Source organism: Mustela putorius, unplaced genomic scaffold (assembly GCF_011764305.1).
Source record: "Mustela putorius furo isolate JIRA1106 unplaced genomic scaffold, ASM1176430v1.1 tig00000874_pilon_pilon_pilon, whole genome shotgun sequence".
In the NCBI taxonomy this organism is placed as follows: Eukaryota; Metazoa; Chordata; class Mammalia; order Carnivora; family Mustelidae; genus Mustela; species Mustela putorius.
The window spans coordinates 8295126-8322478 of NW_025421505.1; the positions used below are offsets into that span (position 1 = coordinate 8295126).

General features: G+C 41.8%; 1 protein-coding gene across 2 annotated transcripts in view; it reads left to right on the forward strand.

Annotated features, from left to right (window-relative positions):
- DNAAF9 (dynein axonemal assembly factor 9) overlaps positions 1-27353 on the forward strand; it is a 131548-nt gene that overhangs the window by 90017 nt on the left and 14178 nt on the right. For both annotated transcript variants that reach the window (XM_004772877.3, XM_004772878.3), the window contains exons 28-30: positions 4660-4785; positions 16845-16882; positions 25243-25378. In XM_004772877.3, the coding sequence (XP_004772934.1) occupies positions 4660-4785; positions 16845-16882; positions 25243-25378 (300 nt within the window). The remainder of the gene's footprint in view (positions 1-4659; positions 4786-16844; positions 16883-25242; positions 25379-27353) is intronic.

Consider the following 27353-nt stretch of genomic DNA (forward strand, 5'->3'; position numbering starts at 1 on the left):
AATCTTTAAAAAAAAAAAAAAAAAAAAAAAAAAAACCTTTTGTCCAGCTTATAGGCTAAGGTCATGGAAGACGCAGAGCAAGAGTCTAGGCTTGAAACCATGTGTGTGTGTGTGTGTGTGTGTGTGTGTGTGTGTGTATTTTTAAGTGGGCTCCATGACCAGCACAAAGTAGGGCTTGAACTCACAACCCTGAAATCAAGTCAGATGCTCAATGGACTGAGCCACCCAGGCACCGCAGAACCACTTGTTTTCTTCTGGTTTTCCATTGCTTCTAATGATCAAAGGAATGGATCAGCCCCTGCCAAAGTTGAGGGTCATCGTGGGTGTGGACCTGAAGTCAGTGTCAATTGTATAGTCATTGTATAGCATTGCAATCTTCCGTCACTTGAGAGAGCATCATTGACCCCTTGTCTCTGGCAATACTCATCTGCAAAAGTTTCAGCTGGCCCAGCTGCTCTGGATGGCAGTGAGCATGTATAGCTAGCCCACTCGTGTGCTCTTACCCAGCATTTGCCTAGTCATAGTCCTGGGATGCTAGGGACCTCAGACTTCCTGAAGGACTCAAGTGGAAATATCAGCTGAGTGCTATGGCTCTCACTAAGACACTACTCTTACAAACAGGGCCCATTCTCTTGTGGCTCGGCAGGGAGCTCTTGGCAGCCTCCTTTTTGCATGACCATCTCCTTTGGGGCTGGACCTTTGAGCCCAGTATTGAGAGGTTGCCAGTAAAGGGAAACTCCAGAGGCTTCTCAAATTGAGAATTGTATTTTCTAAATGTGGCTTTTATCTTCATTTATAGGATTCTTGGGGGAATGTGGTGGTATAAGGCAGGGTTTTCTTTTGCCCCTAGAGTGGCCTGGTTCCATTTGGCTTTACTACAGCCGTGAGGCAGTGGTGTTGACCTTTGATAGCCAGGGGAGTTGCTGTTTTTAAAATCAATATATTTTGAAATGATAAAATTTTAGAAGTAGAGGACAGAGTGAGTGGTGGTTGCTCAGAGTTAGGGATGGGAGTGTGAAGCGGGAGGAAGGTGGGCATGGTTGTAAAAGAGGCAGCACAAGGGATCCTGGTGGTGTTGGAACTATTCAGTGTCTTGACTGTGGTGGTGGATATAGGAACCTACACAGAATTGTGACAGAATTGTCTGGAACTTACACACACACAAAACTGAGGAAATTTGAATTTTAAAATACTAACTTTAAGGAATTTAAGGGATTGTATTTCTTCATACTCCAGAATACTGTAAAGTCATTCTTTAAATTATTTAAAATATTTAAAAACAAAGTCTGTCTCAAAATAAAAATTGAATTAATCTAAAACACTTGCTCAATTGTAGGCTTAAATTGTGAACATAAAACGGGCCAAAAGACACTTGAATAGGGTATCTGTTGTTTAGGAAGAAAGTAAGTTAAAGTCCTACTGGGGTTTTATTTTGTTTTTTTGTTTTGCTTTTATTTTTAATAAAGAGAGAACTAGGGGTGCCTGGGTGGCTCAGTGGGTTAAAGCCCCTGCCTTTGGCTTGGGTCATGATCCCAGGGTTCTGGGATTGAGCTTCACATCGGGCTCTCTGCTCTGCAGGGAGCCTTCTTCCTCCTCTCTCTCTGCTGCCTCTCTTCCTACTTGTGATCTCTATCTGTCAAATAAATAAATAAAATCTTTAAAAAAGAGAGAGAGAGAACTGACAAGAAAGAGGGAAACATGAAAATCCAGGTTTTTGTTTTTTGGGGTTTTTGGGGGTTTTTTTGCCTTCATCATGCATTTGAGGCAGTTTAGCCAAAGTGGTCAAGTCAAAGCTCTGGTAGCTGGAGCAGTGTGCTTCCTCTGTAGTAAGGGCTGCTTCCCCTCCATTTGGAGGCTCTGGCCAGGATGATTAGCAGGCAAGGGCTGGGGAGGGAGGGAGGGTCCAGCAGCCTCCCCGTCCCAGCAAGCACAGCGAGTGATACCAAGAACCTCTCTTTTGCCACAGCAGTTCCCGGTTGTGGTGCCCAGATGCATCACTTAGATACAGTGGTCTCACCAAGGACTTTGGGGCCTATTTTCATTCCAACTTTTTTCTATTGCATGGAATGCTCTGAAAACCTGGGAATTCCCTAGCCACTGTCTCTAAAGGATAACCTGTGGTATTGAAATCGCCAAAATCTATAGGATTGGTAAATCTTTCGGTTCTCTTCTGCCCTGAGAAATGAGTCTCTGGATTCATACCAAACATGGAAAATAAAAAGCTTCCAAAATTAATTAATTAATTAATTTATTTATTTATTTTAAGATTTTATTCATTTATTTGACAGACAGAGATCACAAGTAGGTAGAGAAGCAGGCAGAGAGAGAGAAGGAAGCAGGCCCCCAGCTGAGCAGAGAGCCCGATTCGGGGCTCAATCCCAGGACCCTGGGATCATGACCTGAGCCGAAGGCAGAGGCTTTAACCCACTGAGCCACCCAGGGGCCCCCCAAAATTTATTTTTAGAAGAGGGAGAAAACTAATACTTAGGAGCAAGGCTGGGGGACTTACCCAGAAGAGTTAAATCTGGTAAACGTGACCACAAAAAGATTGGGGCAGTATCTAAGCTTCAGTCAGTCCTGCTTTCAGGTGTGCATAAGGCCCAGCAGTGTGGGGGACTCTTCTGCATCCACGCCTAACCAGACATTGCAGAACCAGGAGAAAGAACCCTATGTGCCAATATACACACATGCCCAGGCAGATGGAGAAACCAGGAGGAGAGGGCTCACTCTAACAGCTCTCTGGCTGTCAGGCCCTCATGGGGGAGCTCTAGAATTGGTTACACCCTGTTCTTGATTGAAGCACTGCTAGTTGGTCAGGACAGAGGCAGACCTTATGGGGCTGGTGAATATTGTAGTTTGGGATAAAGCCAAGTGCCGTTTTGCAGATGAGTTATTTGTAGGAACTCAGGAAGTGGCTCAGGCAGGCTGTACCTATCCCCCTAGCCACCATCCCTGGTTTCCCAAGGGTGCAGGCCCATATGATCAATAAGGCTGCCTTCAGATTTGCCTTCCCTCCGTAGGAACTGACCTTTTGGCGATAGGCTAGGTCAGTTGGGAAAATGTTCTCTACAAGGTAAAGAATGGAGGCTCCTTGGAGTGGCCAAGAGTCTACCCAAGACTGAACATCCAGTTCATTCATCTGTCCTGCTTAGGCATCACAGATTACACCATTCATCAACCACTTTACGTTACTACTTAAAGACAGACTGTAAACAAATGAGAAAATAACAGTATATGTAGCTAATGTTCAGTGCCATGGGGAAGAATTAGGGCAGGGGAAGGTTGTGCAGAACGAGGGTTGCTATGTCATATAGGCTGTAGGAAGTCAGAGGATACCTCTCTCAGGATGCCATTTGAGCAGAGAACTGAAGGGAGCAAGCCCGGCAGACATTTGAGGAAAAGGGTATCAAGAAGGAGAGGGGACAGAGAGTGCCAGTGTGATGTTCCTGGCATGTTCAGGGAAGAGCCAGGAGGTCACAGTGAGTAGATTCAGGTAAGGGAAGGAATAGGAGGAGAAGAAACTCCTAGTGGTGTGGGAGTCAGATCACAGACAGTTTTGGGGGTTGTGGTAAGGGCTTTAAAAAGCTTTGACGCGGGTGCCTGGGTGGCTCAGTGGGTTAAGCCTCTGCCTTCGGCTCAGGTCATGATCTCAAGGTCCTAGGATCAGGTCCCATATTGGGCTCTCTGCTTTAGCAGGGAGCCTGCTTCCCCCTCTCTCTGCCTGCCTCTCTGCCTACTTGTGCTCTCTCTCTCTGTGTCAAATAAATTAAAAACAACAACAACAAAAAAAAAAAACCTTTGACGCTGAGTGGGATGGAAGCCACTCACTCAGTGGCTTAGCACAGTGGGATTAGCACAGTCTTTCTGGCTTCTCTGTTGAAAACAGGTTGGGCAGGGACAGAGACAGAAGCAGGGAGGCCCGTGAGGAGGCTGTGGGGTAATCTATGCAAGAGATGATAACAGTTTGGATCCAGTAGTAGTGGGAGAATGTGAGCAGCAATCTCACACTAGTTATATTTTGAAAATTGAGAAAAAATGGAGTCAGTGATGACTCCAAACAAAAGAATGGAGCTAAAAGAATGGAGTCCCCTCTGCTGAGAAGAACAAGGCCTTGGGAGGAGCAGGCATGGGAAACTGAATCATGAACATGCTAAGTTCTAACTGAAAATATTTATTGGCTCTGGAAGTCTGCAGTTTGAAGAGAGTTCCAGGCAGGAGATACGATTGTGGGTGGGGTTTGACATGTGTCCGCTGACCTACAGGGGTAGCTGATTCTCCATATTTCTCCAGAAGGAGAGAAAGAAGCTATTAAAGGAGATAGACTACCCAGGAGCTCCTAACATGATTGGAAAACAGGCCTAAGGACACCAAGTCCCACCCTTAAGAGCTCCAGGGTCATTTGCAGGCTTCCTTCCCTTTTACTCCTAGAAGTGGTGGGAGATTCTTCCACTCACTCTTACACAGTTAGGAGTACTAATGAGGTTTGGGAATGCAGAAACATTGTGGAATGCAGGGAGGGGCTCTAAATTATAAAGCGGGGTGACCCCAAGGAACCCAGTGAAGGCTCCTCCTTGTGGTTTTCCTTCCACCCTTGCTTACTCAGCCCCTCAGCGTTCTTTGACCCCAGTCAGTAAGCTAATCTTTCTCTTTTCTCCCCAGCTACACAGATGTTATTGATGTCGTCCAGGCCCTGCAGACCCATCCAGACTCAAAGGTCAAGTCCTCCTTCACCATTGGTGCCATCACAGTGTGCGTGGATCCCCTGAGCTGCTACATGGAGCACAGGTATGTACTTCAGATCATCTGCAGCCCACAGGATGTGGTGCCTTTAAATGCACAGAAAGCGATTTTCTTCCACCCACCGGAAGGAGACACATCTTTATGTGCGTTTGTCTTTTGGAATGCATTAGTCTACCTTATATATAATGAATGCTCATTTGTTGCTTGATTAATACTAGGTTCTCAGAAGACACCTATAGACCGGAGCCGCTCACCACTTTTCTTTGTGTACTGAAAAGTTGTCCATCTAGGGCAGTGGGACTTGAAACAGCTTCTCCCAGAAAGAAAGAAGGCCCATGACAGCCTTTTCTTTTCCTCTTTACTATAGGGGAAGTGCTTTTTTTCCAGAGTACTTAGAGTATCTCATAGATAATTTTTCCTATGGTTAAGCCTTTTTTTTCCCCCTCATATTTATTTATCTGAGAGAGAGAGTATGTGTGTCTTAGCAGGGGGAGGGGCAGAAGGAGAGAGAGAATCTCTAGCAGACTCTCCGCTGAGCAGGGAGCCCAATGCAGGCCTTGATCCCACAACCCATGAGATCATGACCTGAGTTGAAATCAGGAGTTGGCCACTCAGCTGACTGAGCCACCCAGGAACCCCTATGATTAAGCAATCTTAAAGCTGTCTTACCTCGGTTAATGACATTCATACTCACTACTAATAGGTGAACTTTGTTTTTTTTAAACTTTGGAAGTAATATAATAGCATCAATGAAAATTGGATAATAGGGGCACCTGGGTGGCTCAGTGGGTTAAAGCCTCTGCCTTCAGCTCAGGTCATGATCGCAGGGTCCTGGGATCGAGCCCTGCATTGGGCTCTCTGCTCAGCAGAGAGCCTGCTTCCCTTTCTCTCTCTCTCTGCCTGCCTCTCTTCCTACCTGTGATCTCTGTCTGTCAAATAAAAAAAATATTTAAATAAATAAATAAATGTCTTTCTAAAAATTTAAAAAAAAAATTGGGTAATAATTGGGGTGCCTGGGGCGCCTGGGTGGCTCAGTGGGTTAAGCCTCTGCCTTCGGCTCAGGTCATGATCCCAGGGGCCTGGGATCGAGTCCCACATAGGGCTCTCTGCTCAGCAGGGAGCCTGCTTCTCCTCATCTCTCTCTCTGTCTTTCTCTCTGCCTGTCTGTGATCTCTCTGTCAAATAAATAAATAAAATCTTAAAAAAATAATAATAATAATTGGGGTGCCTGGGTGACAAAGTTGGTTGAGTGTCTGCCCCTTGGTTTCAGCTCAGGTCATGATCTTAATAAGGTCATGAGATCCAGCCCTGCTTGGGCTCTGCATTCAGTGAGGAGTCTGCTTAAAAGATTCTCTCCCTCAGTTCCTCACCACACCCACATGCATGTGCTCTCTCTCTCTAAAAAAAAAAGAAAAAAAAAGAAATAAAAAAGGAAAGAAAGAAAATTCGGTAATAATTTACCCATAATCTCACTAATTCAATGTAACTATTATCATTTTTGTGAATTCCTTTTTTTTTGTGAATTTCTTTTTTATCTGTGTCTTTTTACAGTTATGGAATACATACAATTTTATATCCTTCTTCTTAGATTAACATATAACAAATTATGTAATTACATATTATATAAGTTAATGTATTTATGTTCCAATATCACAGTGGTAATTGCATTTTGATTAATTATATAGTCATTTTGTGTGTGGATGGACATGCTTATCTTAGCGGTTTCCCTGCTATTAGTCACATAGGTTGCCTCCAACTTTTCACTGTTACAAATAATGCTGTGAGAATATCTTTATCCATATAAATTTCTTTAATTTCAGGTAATTTCCTTAGAAAATTTTCTTCAAAGAGATAGTTAATTCAATGATCAGTTTTATAACTCTTTATTCACATTTTAAAATTGCTTTCTGAGTGGGTTTCACAGTTTACACTGCCCCAGTGGTATCTAGAAGTATCTGTTTCATCCTCAGAGCACTCCTTACTAGGGACAGGTTCAGCACTACCTTGTCCCTTCACAGAGCTATTTGTCTAGTAGCTCAGTGGAGTATATCCTGGGTCTGTAGTCATGTGGTCTTTCTGGCTAGTTCATATTACTGGTATCCCCTGGGAACTGATTGATGCACCCTTAAACCTTCATCTGAAAGAACTCTTTTCCTGTTTGAGTCCCAAGTTGATATCTTTAGATTTCTCATATAAATTACATTAGAGGGGCGCCTTGGTGCCTCAGTCCTTGATCAGTCATGATCCCTGGGTCCTAGGATCGAGTCTCACATCGGGCTCCCTACTCGGTGGGAGGTTTGCTTCTCCCTCTTCCACTCCTCCTGCTTGTGTTCCCTTTCTCACTGTCACTCTGTCAAATAAATAAATAAAATCATTTTAAAAAATTACATTAGAGGCTACTTCCCTTACCACCTCGACTGATACCAAGAAACATCTTTACTATCTCTCATCTCTTTAGCTGTGACTTAGGTTCTGCTTTCCCGTAAAAAGCCAAGGTGGTCTGTTTTCCTTCTGTCTGAGGTTAGGTTATTGTAGTGAATGCTGAGCATCACCCCGTACTTTGGATTGCCACATTGACTCTTACATGTCACCCTTCCTACCAGTCCTGTTTCTTCTCCTCAAGCTTTTGTTTAAAGATGAACTAAAGGGGCACCTGGCTGGCTCAGTCGGAGGAGCATACAACTCTTGATCTCATGGTTGTGAGTTCGAGCCCCATACTGGGTATAGCGATTACTTAAAAATAAAATCTTTCAAACAAAACAAAACAAAACAGGGGCCCCTGGGTGGCTCAGTTGCCTTCAGCTCCAGTCATGATCCTGGAGTGCTAGGATCAATCCCCATGTCGGGCTCCCTGCTCAGTATGGAGCCTGCTTCCCCAGCTCTCCCTCCACCACTCCCCCTGCTTGTGCACTCTCTCTCTCTCTTTCTGTCAAATAAATAAATAAAATCTTAAAAAAATAATAATAAAAAATAAAGATGAACTAAAGCAGAAGGAGGTATAATGTGTGACTAGATACTACCACTTAAAAAGAGTTGGAAAAGATAGTAATAAGCAAACAACAGATGGAGGTTATACTTTAGAAGAATTAGCCTAGACAAAAAAAAAAAAAAAAAAAAAAAAAAAAAAGGAGAAGAGTTAACAGGGTAGGTGGGAACAGTTCAAAGAAAATAAATGGTCTGGGGAAGGGGGATCTTGGAATGATATAATATTCTAAAATTGAATTATGGTGATAGTTGCACAATTCTGTAAATTTATTTTTAAAATCATTGAACTATATACACTTAAAATGAGTGAATTTTATGATATATGTAAGTTATACTTCAATAAAGCTGTTAAACAGAAAAGATCAGGGGGACTAAAGAGTTTAGCTAGCAGAAGCAGATGGAAAATGAACTGCTAGAGCCCTAGAAAGAAAACAGACAATAATAAAACCATTATACCATTGAAAATCTCAAAGTACTGAGAAGTAGAATAGACCCTGTAAAAATTTAAGTCTGTCAGAGAACCTCAAGCTTGAGAAAATAACAAAATGAAGAGAAAAATAGGGGCGCCTGGGTGGCTCAATGGGTTAAGCATCTGCCTTCAGCTTAGGTCATGATCTCAGGGTCCTGGGATGGAGCTCCGCATTGGGCTTTCTGCTCAGCAGGGAGCCTGCTTCTCCTGTCTCTCTGCCTGCTGCTCTGCCTACTTATGATCTCTCTCTCTCTATCAAATAAATAAATAAATAAAAGACTTTGAAAAAGAAAAATAGACAAAGAAATGAAGATCATTAGAGGAAAGAGAGGGAGTGTAGAATACAGACTTAGATTTTGTGGGTGCAGAAACCATTTCTGTTTAATGCTTACAAAATATCATTGAATAATGGGTGTGCCAACATTTGACGAATTGAAAGTCCTTAAGAGAATTTAAATAAATAAGTGAGAAGTATATAAAAGTACTGAAGATGAGCATATAATCTATTTAAGTATAGAAATAAGGCTATGTTGTATGAATTAGGGCTGTGGATTATAAAAATATAAGTAACAAAATCATGGGTGTTAGAACTATGAGTATACTAATTTCTTCATTTTTTTTCATACTGAGAGATCAAAAGTATTAAGTCAGTAACTCAGAGTTACTGATTTATTCACTTTTTAGAAATCATTGAGGTATTTCCAAATTTACCTTTGAACTCCTTCCAGAAAGTAATTTACTATAGGGGTTTTACTAATGCTCTGTTGGAAAACTAATGATTAGTCCCTGCACATGGGCTATATTCCATGTGCAAGAGGTCCACGTGAAATAGAGTAAGAGAATTGTGGCACCCATGATCAAGGATGGAAAGATATTAAATAAAGTTAAACCCATTCCGTTAAAAAAAAAAATTTAAATTAAATGGCCAGTGTTAAAGCCCATAAATTTTTTTAAAAAAGCAAAATTTTTTACATGGCCAGCTGTGGAAAATTTAAAATATGGCCACAGCCCTTTCCATCAACAGTTGAAGAGTTGAATCTACTTCTTACCCTTTGAATTTGGGTTTGGGCACGTGACTTGCTTTGCTCATTGAGACATAAGAACCAAGTAATAAGCAGAGGCTTTTAAAGAATTTACACATTGGGGCTTGCACTCTCTTGCCTCTGAGAGCTGAGACCACCATATGAAGAAGCCTGGGCTAGGTTGATAGAGGGTGAGAGATCACGTGGAGAGATAGGCCTAGCCATCCATCTCCCCAGCTGAGCTACCCCAAGCCAAAACAACTGCCCATCTAATCCACAGAATTATGAGGAATAAATACATCATTGTTATTTCAAGCCAATTTAGTTTTGGGCTGGTTTATTACATAGCAACAGTGTAGGAAAATTGGTACATTCGTATAGTATTGATAGAAATATAAAGTGATATAATGTATTTAAGAACAAATTTGGCCATTCCTTCCATTGCTAGAATTTTGTAGAGTTGTATTTGTACAAATGTTCAAAAGATATATATGTGTAGGGGAGTTTGTTTCAGACAGAATTCTTAATTCTAAATAGTAGAGCCTATTCCGGTATGTTTTAATGGAAAGGGATTTACTATAAGGACATTATAGCTTGCTGAGTCTCCGGGGTGGCCAGGCTGTATTGGCTAGGCAACCAGGAGCAATGCTCAATCCTCTCAGGGCTTCCTTCCCCAGAAAATGGGGTCTGCTTACCATACATCCTCTCACTCACCTTGCTCACTGCCAGTGGGAGTCTTACAGTAATCTGGTTGGTAGAACATAGGTCGCATGCATGCACCAGACTGCAAGAAAGACTGGAAAAGTAGTTTTGTGCTATTTACAAAAGAGATGGACTTCCTAAGTTCAAGCCTAGGAAAGTTGTTTAGAAGTCCTGAACAGGCTGAAACATGACAGATATGCTATGCAATGTTCAAAACAACACCATTTATAATACCAGGGCACCTGGCTGGCTTAGTAGAGCATGTGACTCCTGATCTTGGGGTTGTGAGTTCAAGCCCACATTGGGTATAAAGGTTACTTTAAAAAATTAAAATATTGGGGCACCTGGGTGGCTCAGTGGGTTAATAAGCCCTTGCCCTCGGCTCAGGTCATGATCACAGGGTTCTGGGATCAAGCCTCACATAGGGTTCTCTGCTCAGTGGGGACTCTGGCCCACCCCACACCGTTGCCTGCCTCTCTGCCTACTTGTGATCTCTGTCTGTCAAATAAACAGTCTTTTAATCTTTATTTAAAAAAAAAGCACCACTGTTTAGGCATGCCTGGGTGTCTCAGTTGGTTAAGTGTGCAACTTTTGATTTTGGCTTAGGTCATGATCTCAAGGGTTGTGAGATCGAATGCATCAGACTTCACACTCAGCATGGAGTCTGCTGGTCCCTCTCCCTCTGCTCCTCCCTTTACCTCTCTCTTAAATAAATAAATAAGTAAAATCTAAAAAAGCAAAAAAAACAACTGTTTATTATATTGAACTGGAAATAATCCAAATGCTCATTAGTAAGACTTAGACTGGTTAAATTTGGAGATAGTCATATAATGGAATACTATGCAAGCATTTTTTAAAAATGAAGTAGATGTCTATGTACTAACACATAACATCCACAATATTTTGTGAGGTGAGAAAAGTAAATTGCCAAAACAGTATGTATTTTTAAAATGTTTATTTGTATCTGTATAGAAACTAAGAGGACACATACCAGACTGCTAATAGTGGTTCCTTCTGGGAGATGGCCACTACCTTGGAGACAAGTTCTGGATAATGAGGAAACCATTTGAGATTTTTGTAGTATGCATGTGTGCTGCTTGTTAAAAAAAAAAAAAAAAAAATATATATATATATATATATATATATATATATATATATAAACAATTTTATTGAAGTATAATTCACATATCATAAAATTCACTCTTGTGAACTATACAGTTCAGGGGCTCAGTTGGTTAAGCAGCCAGCTCTTGATCTCAGGGTCATGAGCTCAAGCCCCACAACATGCCCCACATCCATCTCCATGCTGAGTGTGGAGCCTGCTTAAGATTCTCTCTCTCTCCCTCTGTCCCTCCGCCATCTCCACTCATGCTCTCTCTGGCTGAAAAACAAAAACAAAAAAAACATATACCATTTAGTCAGTCCCCATTTCTTTCTCCACCCTACCCCTGGCAACTGTGAGTCTACTTTCTGTGGATTTGCTTATTCCAGACATTTCATATAAATGTAATCATGTAACATGCAGCCCTTTGTATCTGGCTTCTTTTACTTAGCAAAATGTTTTCACGGTTCATGCCTTTTTTTTTTTTTAAGATTTTATTTATTTATTTGACAGAGATCACAAGTAGGCAGAGAGACAGGCAGAGAGAGGGGAGGAACCAGACTCCCTGCTGAGCAGAGAGCCCGATGCAGGGCTCGATCCCAGGACCCTGGGATCATGACCTGAGCAGAAGGCAGATGCTTAACCCACTGAGCCAACCAGGTGCCCCTCATGGTCCATGTTTTAGCATGTGTGAGTAACTTCATTCCTTTTAATAGCCAAATAATATTCCATTGTATGAATATACCACATCTTATTTATTCATTTTGGGGCTACTACAAATAATGCTGCTAAAAGCATTTGTGTACAAGATTTCATGTGGTCAGGGCGCCTGGGTGGCTCAGTGGGTTAAAGCCTCTACTTTCGGCTCAGGTTACGATCCCAGGGCTCTCTGCTTGGCAGGAAGCCTGCTTCCTTTCCTCTCTCTCTCCCTGCCTCTCTGCCTACTTACGATCTCTCTCTGTCAAATAAATAAATAAAATCTTTAAAAAAGAGAGAGAGATTTCATGTGGTCATGTTTTTATTCTCTTGGATATTTACCTAGGAGTAGAATTGCTGGGTCATAATGGTAATTGTACATTGAACCTTTAGGAACTGTTATCTAAACCCACTACAGCATTTACTTTCCCACCACAGTGTATGAGGGTTCCAGTTTCTCCACATCCTCACCAATACTTGTTGTTTTCTGTCTGTATTGTGTAGAGTGGTATCTCCTTATGGTTTTACTTTGCATTTCCCTAATACTAATGATACTTAGCATCTTTTCATTGCTTATTGGCTACTTGTATGTCTTTTTTTTTATGGTAGAAAAGTCTTAAATAATTTGCCCATTTTCAAATCGGGCTGTCTTTTTTTTTTTTTTTTTTTTTTTTTTTTAAGTAATCTCTATACCCAACATGGGGCTTGAACTCATGACCCCAAGATCAATTGTTACATGCTCTGAACAGCATGTAACAACTGAACCAGCCATGCACTTTGGGTTGTTTCTTTTTGAGTTACAAGAGTGCTTCATATATTCTGAATCGAAGTCCTTCATAAGGTAATTTGATTTGCAAAAATTCTCTCCCATGGATTATCTTTTTACTTTCTAGATGGTATCCTCTAGATCACAAAAGTTTTCTATTTTAATGAAGTCCAGTTTATTTTTTCTTTCATTGCTTGTGCTTATGGTGTTATATCTAAGAAAGCATTGCTGAATCCAAGGTCACAAAGATTTATCCCAGTGTTTTCTTCTAAGCGTTTTATAGTTTTAACTCTTGGATTTCGAATCAAGTTGTTTTTTCACCCTCACCCCACTCATCGGTGGAGATTATTGGGACCACTAAGAAACACTCAACACAAGAGGCCACTTTAAGTAGCCAATAACTCTTGGATTTCGACCTATCTTCCATCTTGAAATAATTTTTACATGCAGCATGAAGTAGGGGTTCAGCTTCATTATTTCAACATGATGATATCCAGCTGTCCCAGCACCATTTCTTGAAAAGACTTTTCCGTTGAATTGTCTTGGCACTCTTGTCAAAAACCAACTGACTATAAATGTGAAGGCTTATTTTTCTGGGCTCTCAGTTATATTCCACTGATAGACATGTCTGTCTTTATGCCAGTACCATGTTGTTCTGATTATTGTAGCTTTGTGGTAAGTTGTGAAATTGAGAAGTGAGAGTCCTTCAACTTTGTTCTTTTTCAAGATCGTTTTGACTATTCTGAGTTCCTTGCATTTCCATGTAAATTTAAGGATCAGCTTGTGAATTTGCAAGAAAAGACAACTGAGATTTTGGTAGGGATTGCAGTGAATTTATAGATCTGAGAAGTATTGCCGTCTTAAAAATACTGCCTTACAATCCATCTTTCCATTTATTTAGGTCTTAAATTTCTTTCAGCAATGTTTTATAGTTTTCAGTGTACAAGTCTTATGGTTCCTTTGTTTAATTTATTCCTAACTATTTTGTTCTTCGTGATGTTATTATAAATGGAATTGTTTTCTAAATACCATTTTTGGATCGTTCATTGCTAGTGTATGGACATGCAATTGATTTTTGTATATTGATTTTACATCATATGTTCTTGGCTGAACATATTAGTTCTTTTAGTGTTTTGTGTGTACTGTTTAGGATTTTCTATATATAAAAGCATGTCATGAGTACACAGAGAGAGTGTTACTTTTTTCTTTCCAATCTGGATGCCTTTTATTTGTTTTTTGGCCTCATTCCCCTGACTAGAACCTCCAATATAATGAGTAGAAGTAGCAAGAGCAGACATACTGTCTTGTGCCTCATCTGAAAAGGAAAGCATCTAGTTTTTAACCATTAAGTATGGTGTTAGCTGTGGGCTTTATATTCCTTTTATAACAGGAAAAGATTTTTTGAGACTCTAAAACTTAATTCAGTTTTTGGGGGTTTTTTTGTAAAGTGTCTACCTTAGCAAAAATAAAATTTACATCATTGCTTCCAGACCATGGTTAAAACAGAAATAAAAACAGGTAGGAGCACAGTAGGGTGTCTTTTTCCATTCTGTGAGGTGGGGGTTAGTGTGGCTTCTTTAATTTAAGGGTGGGCTCAGTTTGGATTCGGGGTGGGTCTTTGTGAGATTGGTCTGGTGTCTTTATTCTAGTGGATTTCATTCAGTGAGTATCTGTTGGGTCTGCTGTGTGCCAGGGACCATTCTGATAATTGAGGGGGCCCCAAAGAACTAGTCATCCCAGATCTATGCTCATGTGGTAGCTACAGTTTTATAGATATGCATGTAGGAATTGTGGGGCCTATGTTTTGGGGCAGATTGGAGTAGTATTTACTAGAATTTTATATAAATCAGGTAATTGGTTGGTGCACTACGTAATGGAGGATATCATACTATGTGAGACTTACAATCACGGTCATTTCTGTTGAAGAGCTGGTCAATAACCTGTATATACATTGTATATATATTTTAATGAACTTGTCTTCTCTGTTTAAGAGTCCCGTGCCAGGCATTCTTCAAAAATACTACAATTAAAAAAAAAAAAAAAACTACAGTTTAGTAAGGAGGATTATATGTAGAGAGGAAAAGCAAAGAGCCAACACTTGTTTTGGGCTATTTGTCTTGCACTGTGATACTTACCCCTCTTAATCCTCAATATACCCCTTTAAGGTAGGCATCACTACCATGTTTTACCACGAGGAGCTGATGCTCAGAAAAGTTAAGTAGTTTTCCAAATGCAACACTAGTGACATGTGTCCAGTTAATCCTGATTGAGGTAAGAAGTGCCATAACAAAAGATTTGATGCAATATTATAAGAATTATAAAGAAGTAATGATAACTCCTAGTTGGATTAGGAAAGAAAGCCAACATGAATTTGAAGGACAGAGATGCCAAAGATGCCAAAATATGAGAAATTGCATTCCATTTGTAGAGAGTCATCAATATGCGCAGTTCTGTGTAGCAGTCAGAGGTTTGAAGCGTAAGCTTCCAGCCTGTGATTGGATAAGAGGCCTTGAGAGAGAACGTTGCTTGTCTTGTTGAAGACATCTGTAGTGTGAATTGCTGAGGACTGCTGTGAGGAAGCATGCAGGATGCTGAGAGGGGCCTTTAAGGGCATATACTCAAGTCACAGGCACTGATGGGGACAAGCACTTTCTAAGAATGTATTTGCTATGTGTCAGGCCAGTCAGACTGAGTGCAGTGAAGTCCTTGAGTTCTGTTCTTGGGAGACTCCGGTGTAGAATGCATGTCTCTTACTTGTTCCAGGGCTCTTGATCTTGCTCAGAGCACATGGGGATTTCTCTGTCGAATTCCTCAGAAAGTATGAGGGACTCAGGCAAGACAACTACATCAGCAGTCCAAAGTGGTATTCATCCAGCTCACTTACCCACCAAATTTGGTTCCAGATGGTATTTTCAGAAAGCAAATAGAAGGATGAAAACTTGCTACCACAAAGGAGATTGCAGGAGAGAAATTCCCCCGTGGTGATTTGAACATCAATACTATCTGCACCTAGACCAGCAACAATTCAGAAGTGTGGCTTCAGCAAGCATCTCATTTGTAGGGAAAGAAAACATGGGAGCTCTGTGGTGCTAAACAGACCTGGGTCCTTATGTAAGCCCTCCCACTTCTTAGCTTCGTGTGAGGCCTTGGGCAAAGTGCTTAGACTGCTTAGCTATCATAAACCCACCCACTCTTCGCAGCTTGTAAGTATCTGAGGCATGGAGTAGACATGAGGACAGAACAAGACCGAGCATGAAAACCGCTCGCACAGTACCCCGCCCAGAGGAAGAACTTGGTAAAAGGCATTTATTCTCATTCATATTAGCTGTCTTTCCTGAGAAGGGTACTATGATGCTTCAGGAGTTTAAAAGCACTGGAGAGTGTGAGTTTTTCTCTGAAAAGTTTTTCTTAGTTAATTAACTCACACTTTGAATCAGTCACTCTCACCTGCTTCATCTGTGATCCAATTAGTTTCCTGCTATCCTTTCACCATTAGAGCTCAGAGTAAGGTTGAAGGGGAACTGGGAATCTAGCATGCACATAAAGAGAGGCATGGTAACTTTAGTACCGAAGACCCTTGGCAGAGTTAAGGGAATATAATATTTCTCATTTTCCCTTGAAACTTCCCCTTTATGGTCAGGACAGTGTCTCTTTTAAAAAAACAAAAAAAACCTTTCTTTTCTGTTTCCTATAGAGTTTAGGCCTGTATCCCATCTTCAACATTACATCAAGAGTTGGCCACATAAGGCTACTTCTGTGAGGTCCTGGCTTAGAGAGCTTTGGTTCAAATCTATGAAAAATGATTTTTTTAATAAAGATTTTATTTATTCATTAGAGAGAGAGAGAGAACACAGCAGGGGGAGAGGCAGGGAGAGAAGGAGAAGCAGACTCCTCGCTGAGCTAGGAGCCCAATTCTAGGATCAATTCTAGGATCCTGGGATTATGATCTGAGCCAAAGGCAGACACTTAACCATCTGAGATACCAGGCACCCCGAAAACCAATTCTTTTTTTTTTTTTTTTTTTTTTTTGGTATTTATTTATTTGCCAGAGAGAGAGAGAGCAAGTGAGCACAGGCAGGCAGAGTGGCAGCGGAGGCAGAGGGAGAAGCAGGCTCCCTGCCGAGCAAGGAGCCCAGTCTGGGACTCGATCTCAGGACGCTGGGATCATGACCTGAGCAGAAGGCAGCCACTTAACCGACTGAGCCACCCAGGTGTCTCTGAAAACCAATTCTTGATGCTTAGTACTGCCTACCACTTGCCCCTTTGAATAAGTCAGCTTGGATACATTTTTGTGGAAAATAATAAATAACAATTCTGACATTAATGGTTTTTAAATATTTCTTTCTTTTTTTTCCCCTCTAGATTTCTCTTTCCTAAATGTCTTGACCAGTGTTCACAAGGTAAGCAGTATGTTTTACTTCCTACTTCTGCATGCCTTTCAAATTCTGTTTAGATGCAACAGACTTTTCTTCACACTCCTTCCTCCCATTCAAAAGTCTGAAACAAACAAAATTCATCCAGGGAAATCTTTGACGTCTTTTTCTTTCTTTCTTTCTTTCTTTCTTTCTTTCTTTTTTTTTAAGATTTTATTTATTTATTTGACAGAAAGAGAATGAAGGGAAACACAACTAGGGGGAAAGGGAGAGGGAACACAGAGGGGAGAGGGAGAAGCAGACTCCCCATGGATCAGGGAGCCTGATGTGGGGCTTGATCCTGGGATCATGACCTGAGCCACCCAGACACCCTGACATCTTTTTCTTTTATCATATTTGATAGGCAGATTTCTTCCTGAGTTTCTCTCTTAAGATGTTAAGCTGTCATGACAATAGCTTTCCTGAGCGGAGCTTAAGTCCATCTTAATATCAGTGGATTGAAAAGGTACTAGGTATTCCTAGCCTTTGGATCAACAAGATTTTGATGCACTTCTCTCCCATCAGTGCACAGTATAGTCCAGTAGGACCTTCTCCTTTAATACCCTCCTATATGCACTGGAATTTTCCACACCTCCTTGGTAGCATTTAGAAAATTCCACCCATCCAGTAGGTTACATTTGACCTTGCATTGTCCTCCGTTCTGGTAACCCTGGAAGCAGCACTTTTTAGTCATATTAACTATGGTGCCTAGAGACCCAGAATAAATTCTGAATTTCCTGCAGTGATGATAAAATGCTCATTGTTGTCAGAAGACCTGGGGTCTGAGCTTCCTGAGCCAGCCCAGCAAGAAGAAATCAGACAGAAGAAAATAACTTGGTGTCCCCAGCACAGTTTTACCCTGCTGATCCCATTACCAGTCCGCAGGGAGCGGAGACAACTGAGTATACCAGAGCTATTGTCTTGGGAAACAGCTGAGCTGGGTGCTGTGCAGGGCAGGGGCCAGGTAACTGGAGGGAAGAATGTGTGTGTTGGACTGACACACCAGGGAGTCTCAAGTCTAACTTTTAGAGGCCTTTGTTGCTTTCCAGGCACTGTACCTCAGAAGCAGAATGGGATAGAGGTGGCTGGGTCCACTCACAGTATCCAGTCCAGGTAGATGAAGATTTTATGGAGGTTGGGTCTGTGAAATGTGGAACATCTCGGATCACTCTCTGGTCCTTGAATATATGTTTGCAAGTCATGGTCAAAGCCAAGGGTGTGGGTTATAGTCACCCCCTGTCCACCACATGATTATTGCCATCCTAATGCACCTTGGCTCCTTGGCACTTTCTAACTCCGTGCTCCTTTGTTTTTTTTGCACACAAAGCACAGCTGGTTAGACTCCCCTGGCTGAGAGCCTTGGGAGGTGCTCTCTCTTCATTGTCCATGAACCTGGGCCAGTATTACAGGAGGAAAAGCCCATTTAGGCCAAGACAGACTGGATTCTCTCTGGCACTTGGCAAACAGATTTCATTAACACTGCTTCCTTACTTAGTGTTCAAAGGCAACTTGTGTCAGATTCTGTGCATATGTACAGATAAGGATGTGATCAGATGTGGGCAGATGACCTTGGGGCCAGAGATAATGTTTTTCTGAACTCCAAAGGACTTATAGAGTAACAGTATCTTAGTAATTATCTTCCTCTTGCATCTTGGCCCAAAGGACCCTATGAACTGGTCTGACCTGGCTCACCACGGGCATGGGCTATCCAGGGAGGGAGGAAATAAAAGGCAAGTATTTCTTTTATCCTCAGAGATTTGGTGGCTAGCCTGGCAATGGGATCTGCCACCAGTAGACAAACACTTCATGTCCCGAGGGAGCATGTTGCCTCCCTTTGCTCCTGTTCATGGGTCAAGCTCCCTGATTCATTGCTTTTACACAAAGGATTGTTTTACAATGAGAAAAGGACTATATCACAGCCCCAAGATGATGTGTGTTACAGAAATCCAAGGATTAGGAAATAATCTCAAGAGTTTAAACAGCAAACAAGACTCAGTATAATGCTGATTGTAGAGAAGAACAGACTTTTTACTACCATGTCCTGCCTTTAGTATCTATAGGTAGATAAAACAAACTTTGCTTTCTCCTGGGCTTCTGAAAGCCTTTAGCCCAGACTGGGACAGTCAGACTTAAGAGGTTGTTTCCCCAGTCGGGGGAATGGGCAGGCCAGGCTCTCCACTCACTCACATCCCAGACTGGTAGGACTGTGGCCAAATGTGGGTATCCATTCTTTGACACAGAGCATAAGGAAGCTCCTGGTCCAAGCAAGATGAAACCACCCACAGTGGCCTCTTCACCCTGTGCTCCAGATTACTGCTATACCTGCCTCCCAGCTGGCATTTCCTCTTGGCAGGTGGTAGTTTGCATAGCTGGCCTAAGGAATGCTGAGGATAATCCTTTTGCTTGTTTCCCTATAAACCAAAGCCCCTTTTCTGTGTCCAATTCATGACCTAGTATCCCAACCCCCCCAGGGTTTATTTACATGATATTCATGAGGCAGACAGGACTTTGGGCAAGGTGTCCATCAGAGATCCAGAACCCAGCCTTTTCCTGAATAGGCCAGATCTATGCTTGTGACCCTGGCACACAGCACTTAGGTTGTCACTTTTGCACTAGTCTGATTCTCCAGTTTCTTTTGCCCAAGAAGATACTAAACAGAGTCCTAGGGCCTTTATTATAGGTCTTCATTCAGCTTTCGCTGACTCCTCACTGCGAGATCCATCACAGCCGTTCTTGTCTTCTACTCCTGGAAATCTCATGGAACTCTTGCAGGATCCAGCTCCCATGTTTGCCACCTCTGGAATGTGCTGAGCCTTCTAGAACTCTGCTTTGCCACATTCTGGGCCTGACCTCCTGACCTTGCCTCACTGTGTTTCCAGAGGCCCCAGTCCGGCCCAAGTGCAGCTATAGGACATGAATTATAATAAGAGAAGCCTGGAAGTGCACAGACTAAGCAGGGACCTAGCAAGGATACTGGTAGTCTGAACTAGACAATGGTAGCAAGGACTGATAATGGATCATGGGTCCAGGAGCTGTTTAGCCCTGACCAGGCCTAGAGGAGAACTTGGGTGCCTCCACAGCCCACCTGACCTTGCCTCACTGTGTTTCCAGAGGCCCCAGTCCGGCCCAAGTGCAGCTATAGGACATGAATTATAATAAGAGAAGCCTGGAAGTGCACAGACTAAGCAGGGACCTAGCAAGGATACTGGTAGTCTGAACTAGACAATGGTAGCAAGGACTGATAATGGATCATGGGTCCAGGAGCTGTTTAGCCCTGACCAGGCCTAGAGGAGAACTTGGGTGCCTCCACAGCCCACATCTGGGGTACTGGGCAGCCTTTCACTGAGTGACAGGAGGAGGTAGAGCTGCACTCACCCCTTGGATGTCAAGGAAGGCTGTTGAGGAAACTCACCCTTGAATCCTGAGAGGTCTCTCAAGCTCTGTGCAGAGGCCTCAGGTCACCTTACTAGCTGAGCACTAACAGACACCTGAGAATAGGACCTATATCTCAGAACCAAGGAACTGATACATCCCCAAACTGTCCAAAAACACTTAGGAAGGAGGTTCTGTGTTCAGCAGGTGAGTTGCAAGTCCTAGTGTCTGTGGTCCCAGTCACATGGTGTAACCTTCGTATGTATCCTTTCCCCATAGTAACATGTGACCATTAACATGAAGCTCCTAATCCCTGCTCCCTGGTCATGAATTGAATGCATCTAGACAATTTGCGAAGTTAGATTCAGTCTTTTTAGCATTTTTGGAACATTTTTTTCCATTAGTATAAGTGGTGAAAGGAAGGAAGTATCATTTACTTCTGCCTCAGACTAGAGGCAGGAGCCAAGGATTCTGAAAGTTGCCTTCTATCTAGTGATGGCCATTCATCTAAACCATGAACTAGGCAGCCTTTACTGGTGGAGTCACATGACCTAGCTTCCTGCTGATGCCACAGCCACCCTTGTCTGTCTGAGAAATGGCTCAGTCCAGGCCCCTCAATGTCCATGTAGAGGTCTCATTCTTAGGCTGTTGCTCCACTGACAATGAGGTGATGGTAATGGCGGTGGCCATAAGTTGTATTTAATGAGCTCTTACTATCTGTAGGCCCTGTGATAAATATTTAGTGATAACCTGTAGGTTTGTGTTACTGTTCCCATCTAACAGAGGAAGAAATTTGGCTCAGAGAGAAGGATGAGCAATTGCCCCTGATATCATTCATTAGTAATTAGTAGAGCCCCACATTTAAACTCATGGTCTGCCTGGCTCTAAAACCCATGCTTTAGTTTTTACATTATGTTATCCTTTTATATATATGAAGAAGGTAAATAAGACTGTGAGTCCTGTATTTTAAATACCACCTGTGTTATTCTTTGGAGCTTTTATAATTTAGAGAAGGGGAGAGAACAGGATTGCATGAGGGAAGGATTGAGATGGTAAGGTAATAGAGAAGATTTTTTTTTTTTAAAGATTTTATTTATTTATTTGACAGACAGAGATCACAAGTAGGCAGAGAGGCAGGCAGAGAGAGAGGAAGGGAAGCAGGCTCCCTGCTGAGCAGAGAGCCCGATGCAGGACTCGATCCCAGGACCCTGAGATCATGACCTGAGCTGAAGGCAGTGGCTTAACCCACTGAGCCACCCAGGCGCCCTGATAGAGAAGATTTTAATGAAAAAGAAAGCTTTACCAAAATTAAAAAGTTAAAGAGCTTAAGTAAAAAACAAAAACAAAAACAAAAAACAAGGTTCAGAACCATATACACACTTTGACTTGTGGATACACAACTTATCCTTGAAGAAGATCTGAGAATCTGATAATGGCAATTGCCTCCAGGGAGGGAAAGTAGGTGGCTGAGGAGGGAGGGATTTATTTCCCCTATGAATCCTTCTTTGCATTGTTTGTGTTTTGCCCTCAAAAACTAAATACATCTGGGGCGCCTGGGTGGCTCAGTTGGTTAAGCAACTGCCTTCGGCTCATGTCACGGTCCCCGAGTCCCAGGATCAAGTCCTGCATCAGGCTCCCAACTCCATGGGGGGTCTGCTTCTCCCTCTGACCTTCTCGCCTCTCATGCTCTCTCTCACTGTCTCTCTCTCAAATAAATAAATAAAATCTTAAAAAAAAAAGAAAACTAAATACAGCTGATTTTTTTTTCAAACTAAACACTCAGCTGAATTAAATAGTATTCATACAGAGTCCTCTATACCAAATATTCATTATTCAGGATCCTACAATTACAAGGTTACTTAGGACAGCTGAAGTCTCTCTATGATTCAGAAATAATCTCCTATGGGGTGCCTGGGTGGCTCAGTGGGTTAAAGCCTCTGCCTTCGGCTCAGGTCATGATCCCAGAGTCCTGGGATCGAGCCGCACATCGGGCTCTCTGCTCAGTGGGGAGCCTGCTTCCTCCTCTCTCTGCCTGCTTGTGATCTCTGTCAAATACATAAATAAAAAAAAAAATCTTAGAAAAAAAAAAGAATCACCTATGAACTGATCATTTATAAAAGCTAGCCTCTACTACTAAAAAGATTTTAATCTTAGATATAGAAATGATAACACCCACAAGAATTCTGTTATAAAATAGAATATAAATGTTGAAAATCTTAAAAACCTATAAATGAGGTTCTATTTAACAAAGAATTGGGAGGCAGCAGGAGATTCTCTACATCTTCCAAAGTGAGACATTAATAAAGTTTAGAGCTGTAAAATCAAGTTATAAAGAGTAAGTTATACTCTTAGTATACAGTTAGTTTTAAAGATATACACGGGAGAGACTAAAATTACTTACTCTTGACCAACAAGAATGTGATGGCGAAGTAGGAAGAACACTTCAAAATATGCCAGTTTCCCCATCTGTCATATAGAAAAGCCAATAGGCATTGTCTAAAAGTGATATTATAAGAAATAGTGATTTAGATCTACCAAACAGCTATAAGGGTCGGGGGTGGCGAGGGGGTGCCTGGATGGCTGAATCAGTTAAGTGACTGATTCTTGATTTTGGCTCAGGTCCTGATTTCAGGGTAATGAGATCCAGCCCGGCTTCAGGCTCTGCACTCAGCCCAGAGTCTCCTTAAGACACACTCTCTCTCTCTCTCTCTCTCTCTCTCTCTCTTTCTCTCTCTCTGGGTTACTCATTTGGTTAAGCAGCCAACTGTAGGTTTCAGTTCAGGTCAGGATCTCACTGTCCTGGGATTGAGCCACCCACTGGGCTCTGCACTCAACAAGGAATCTGCTTCAGGATTCTCTCTCCCTCTGCTTCTCCAGCTACTCTCTTTCTCTTGTGCATGCACCCTCTCTCTTCAATGAATAACTAAATCTTTTAAAAAAAAATTCTCCTTCCCTCTGCCCCACCTCCTGTGCTCACTCACTCACACTCTCTAAGATAAATAAATACATCTTTTCTTTAAAAATTAGAAAAAGAACAATTTTTTTAATCTTTTTTTTTTTAAGATTTTATGTATGTATTTGACAGAGAGAGGGAGAGAGAAAGAGCACAAGCCGGAGGAGCAGGAGAGGGAGAAGGAGGCTCCTCACTGAGCAGGCAACCCGATGCAGAGCTTGATCCCAGGACCTTGGGATCATGACCTGAGCTGAAGGCAGACACTTAACCAATTGAGCCACCCAGGCACCCCAAGCACAAGAGATTTTTTAAAAAATAGTTTATATTTAAAAAGATTGAGGGACGCCTGGGTGGCTCAGTTGGTTGGACAACTGCCTTTGGCTCAGGTCATGATCCCGGAGTTCCGGGATCGAGTCCCACATTGGGCTCCCGGCTCCATGGGGAGTCTGCTTCTCCCTCTGACCTTCTCCTCGCTCATGCTCTCTCTCACTGTCTCTCTCTCAAATAAATAAAATCTTTAAAAAAAATAAAAATAAACAGATTGAATCTGTAAAAGAGATCTAGCTGCTGGTATGTTAAAGTGAAATCACGGGGTTACAGTTAACAAAATCCAGACTGACAGAAATTTACAGGGTACAGCTTTTCAGCAAATAAATTACAAAGAAATGAGGAGACACTGCAGATTGAAAGAGAATTATGAGATATATCAAAGAAAAATTGTGTGGATTTTGGTTCCTAGTTTGAAAAATTTGAGAAAACATTCGTGAGACAGAGAACATAGACTATATTTCTTATATTGAAGAATCTATTATTAATTATTCTTTTTTTAAGGATCCATATCTTATGGAGATAGATGCTGACATATTTTTGGATGAAATAATAGGATGTCTGTTATTGACTTCAAAATCACCCAGGGGAAAGGGAAAAAGGCTGGCATATGATATGGAAGAAATGCAGTTAGCCAAGTGTTGTTAATTCTTTAAGGGTGATGGGCACATGGGAGGTTATTGTACTACTTTTAAAATTTTTGCATATGTTTGAAATTTTCACAGTATTAATAAGTGAATAAAAATGGTTAAATAACAAAAATGCAAGTGATCTTATGGTAGAAATGGTGTATACACTCTGATCGTAACGATCTCAAAACAGGAATGAGTATGGAGGAGGTATTGTATTTATTCTGGTGTGGTAGGATGTGAAAACTTCCCTGATTTCCAAATTCTCTGTAGCATAGATTTACCTTATATATTTTCATGAAAGCTTGGGAGGGATTGTTACCTACTCCACAACCCCTCATTTTTTTTTTTTTTAAAGATTTTATTTATTTATTTGACAGAGAGAAATCACAAGTAGATGGAGAGGCAGGCAGAGAGAGAGAGAGAGGGAAGCAGGCTCCCCACTGAGCAGGGAGCCCGATGTGGGACTCGATCTCAGGACTCTGAGATCATGACCTGAGCCGAAGGCAGCGGCTTAACCCACTGAGCCACCCAGGCGCCCTCCACAACCCCTCATTGCCTGCACTACTCTTCCTTACTGTATGACTATGTGAATATCTGTGTTAGCACTTATCTTAGACTTGTAGGTCCGTGTGAGTGACTCCTTGCCTGTGCACTCACTCTTTGAGAATCTAATGGTGAGTGCCTGACATACGGTTAGTGCTTGGTAAGTGTCTGTGGTCTAAACTGGTGACGCTGTCTGGCACAAGTTCCAGAAGAGGTTAAGGACAAGGGATGTGGAAAGGGCCCTTTGATAAAGAAGCTCCAAGGAGAGCTTCCACCTAGAGAGCAGAATTGAGAAAGTAGAGGAGGTTAAGAAGGGAGGCAGCTACAGGCCTGAGGCCATTCACTCCAAGGAGTGGCAGTGACAGACAGGGGGAGGAGGTGTTGGGGGTCAGAGGTATCCTGGTAACATAAGAGGGCTCCTGGAAGGGATGACTAGGGAGGGAGCAAAGGCTCACACTGTGTGGGCTCTCAGCCCCGATCAGGACTCTGAAGGCTGAACGATTCTTGGTTTTATTCCCCAGGCCTGGTGAGTAACATCGTATTCACCAGTCACACCACGGAGCAGAGGCACCCTCTCCTTGTCCAGCTGCAGAGTCTCATCAGGGCTGCCAATCCTATTGCAGCTTTCATTCTTGCAGAAAATGGGATTGTTACCAGGTAACCTTACCAAGTTTACTTCACCCAGTAGGACCAGCCACTTCCTCAGATGCAGCACTCTGACTGTGGCCCACAGGATCTTTCTCTTGCACATTTATAAAAATGTGCTTTTGATGGTCTGTAAAAATCAGCAAGAGGACCCCATGTGTCAGTATCTTGTATGTTTTGAGATGTTTGTTTTGTTTAAGATTTTTTAAAAGATTTTACTTATTGAGAGAGAGCACGAGCAGAGGGAGAGAGAGAATCCCAAGCCAACTCCATGCTGACTGTGGAGCCTGACATAGGGCTATCTCATGACCATGAGACCATAACCTGATCTGAAATCAAGAGTTAGAGGCTTAACTGACGGAGCCACCCAGCTGCCCCAAGATTTTATTTTTAAGTATCCTCTGCACCCAAGATGGGGCTCAGACTTAACAACCGTGAGATCAAGAGTTGCATGCTCTACCAACAGAGCTAGCCAGGTGCCTCAAGATATTTTCTGTAGATGCATCACATTTTCATGCATTAAAGGATGAAGTCAAGACTCTATCAATATTCCTGTGTTAAGATGTGAAATAAATGGCATAGAGAACATAGAGAAATGACTTTTTTACTTCATGGACTTGGGTCCAAATTTTAAACTAGAAAATAGAGAATTGATGACTTTGTGTGTATGGACCTGTATGAAGAGAAAACATCTGGTCATACAGCACATTTATTTGCTCTACAAAGATATACCAAAATGTATATGCTTTTTATATAATTTTCACTTTGAGCAATGTAAATATTTTACATATTCAGAAATTAACAAAGAGGGATAAAACTAAATAAAACAAAAAAGTGAACCATCTCTATATCAAAGTAATAACAACCACACACACAGCAGTTAATTTAAGTAACTTTTAAACATAATCCTCTGTTAGAGCCCTGATTCAAACAACATCATTGTTAGATAAAAAAGATGATCGATAAGAAGTGGGAAAATTGAAGAAAAACCCTGTGAATGGTGGATTTGAATTGTGGGTGTCAGCATAAATTTATTATTTCAAGAAAATGTTTATTTCCTAGCTCTTCCCATGGAAAGGGACCAGAAATACTAATACCACAGTAGAATAAACACTCCCACCTCTAGATCCTGGTTTCTTTTTTTTTTTTTTTTTTTTTTTTTTTTAATTTATTTACTTGAGAGAGAGACAGTGAGAGAGGGCATGAGCGAGGAGAAGGTCAGAGGGAGAAGCAGACTCCCCATGGAGCTGGGAGCCCGATGCGGGACTCGATCCCGAGACTCCAGGATCATGACCTGAGCCGAAGGCAGTCGTCCAACCAACTGAGCCACCCAGGCGTCCCTAGATCCTGGTTTCTACATACCCGTCCCCAGTACAAGGTATCAGGACTCCTTGGAGAATTGGCTGATTGCAGGTCTAGGGCAGGGAAAGTACAGGTGAGCCTAGTACATTTTATGCTAAAAAAGCAAGGAGGGGGTACTCAAAGATTAGTAGAGATTGGTCAAAAGGATGCCAGAGCCAGCTCAAAAGCTCCCACTAGACAAATTTGGGACAACTTAAGCATAAGAGAAAAACAAATGTAACAACAAATTATATATAACACATGGAATAAAAATGAGTCCATGGTGATACTAAAAAAATGAGGAGGGGCAGGACAGTAAAGCTCTCTTTACACTAATAAATAAGGATTTATTGAACTAGTTATTTTATAACTGTTAGTATAATATAATAATTGATTTAGGCAAGAATCATCAGTGGATACTAAGAGCTAGGTGACAGATTGTTAATGAAAAGGACATTAACTGGTCACAAAGTATCACTCCATGGCCTACTTATTGCTTATGATGAGGGGAAAGTACCTTCACAGTAGAGAGATCTAGTAGACATGACATCGACCAAATGATTAAACTTAGACCAATAAGTGGACAAACTGACATCATGTGCCTCCTTCATATGATACCTGGGGAAGGACACATCACCTGGGTATT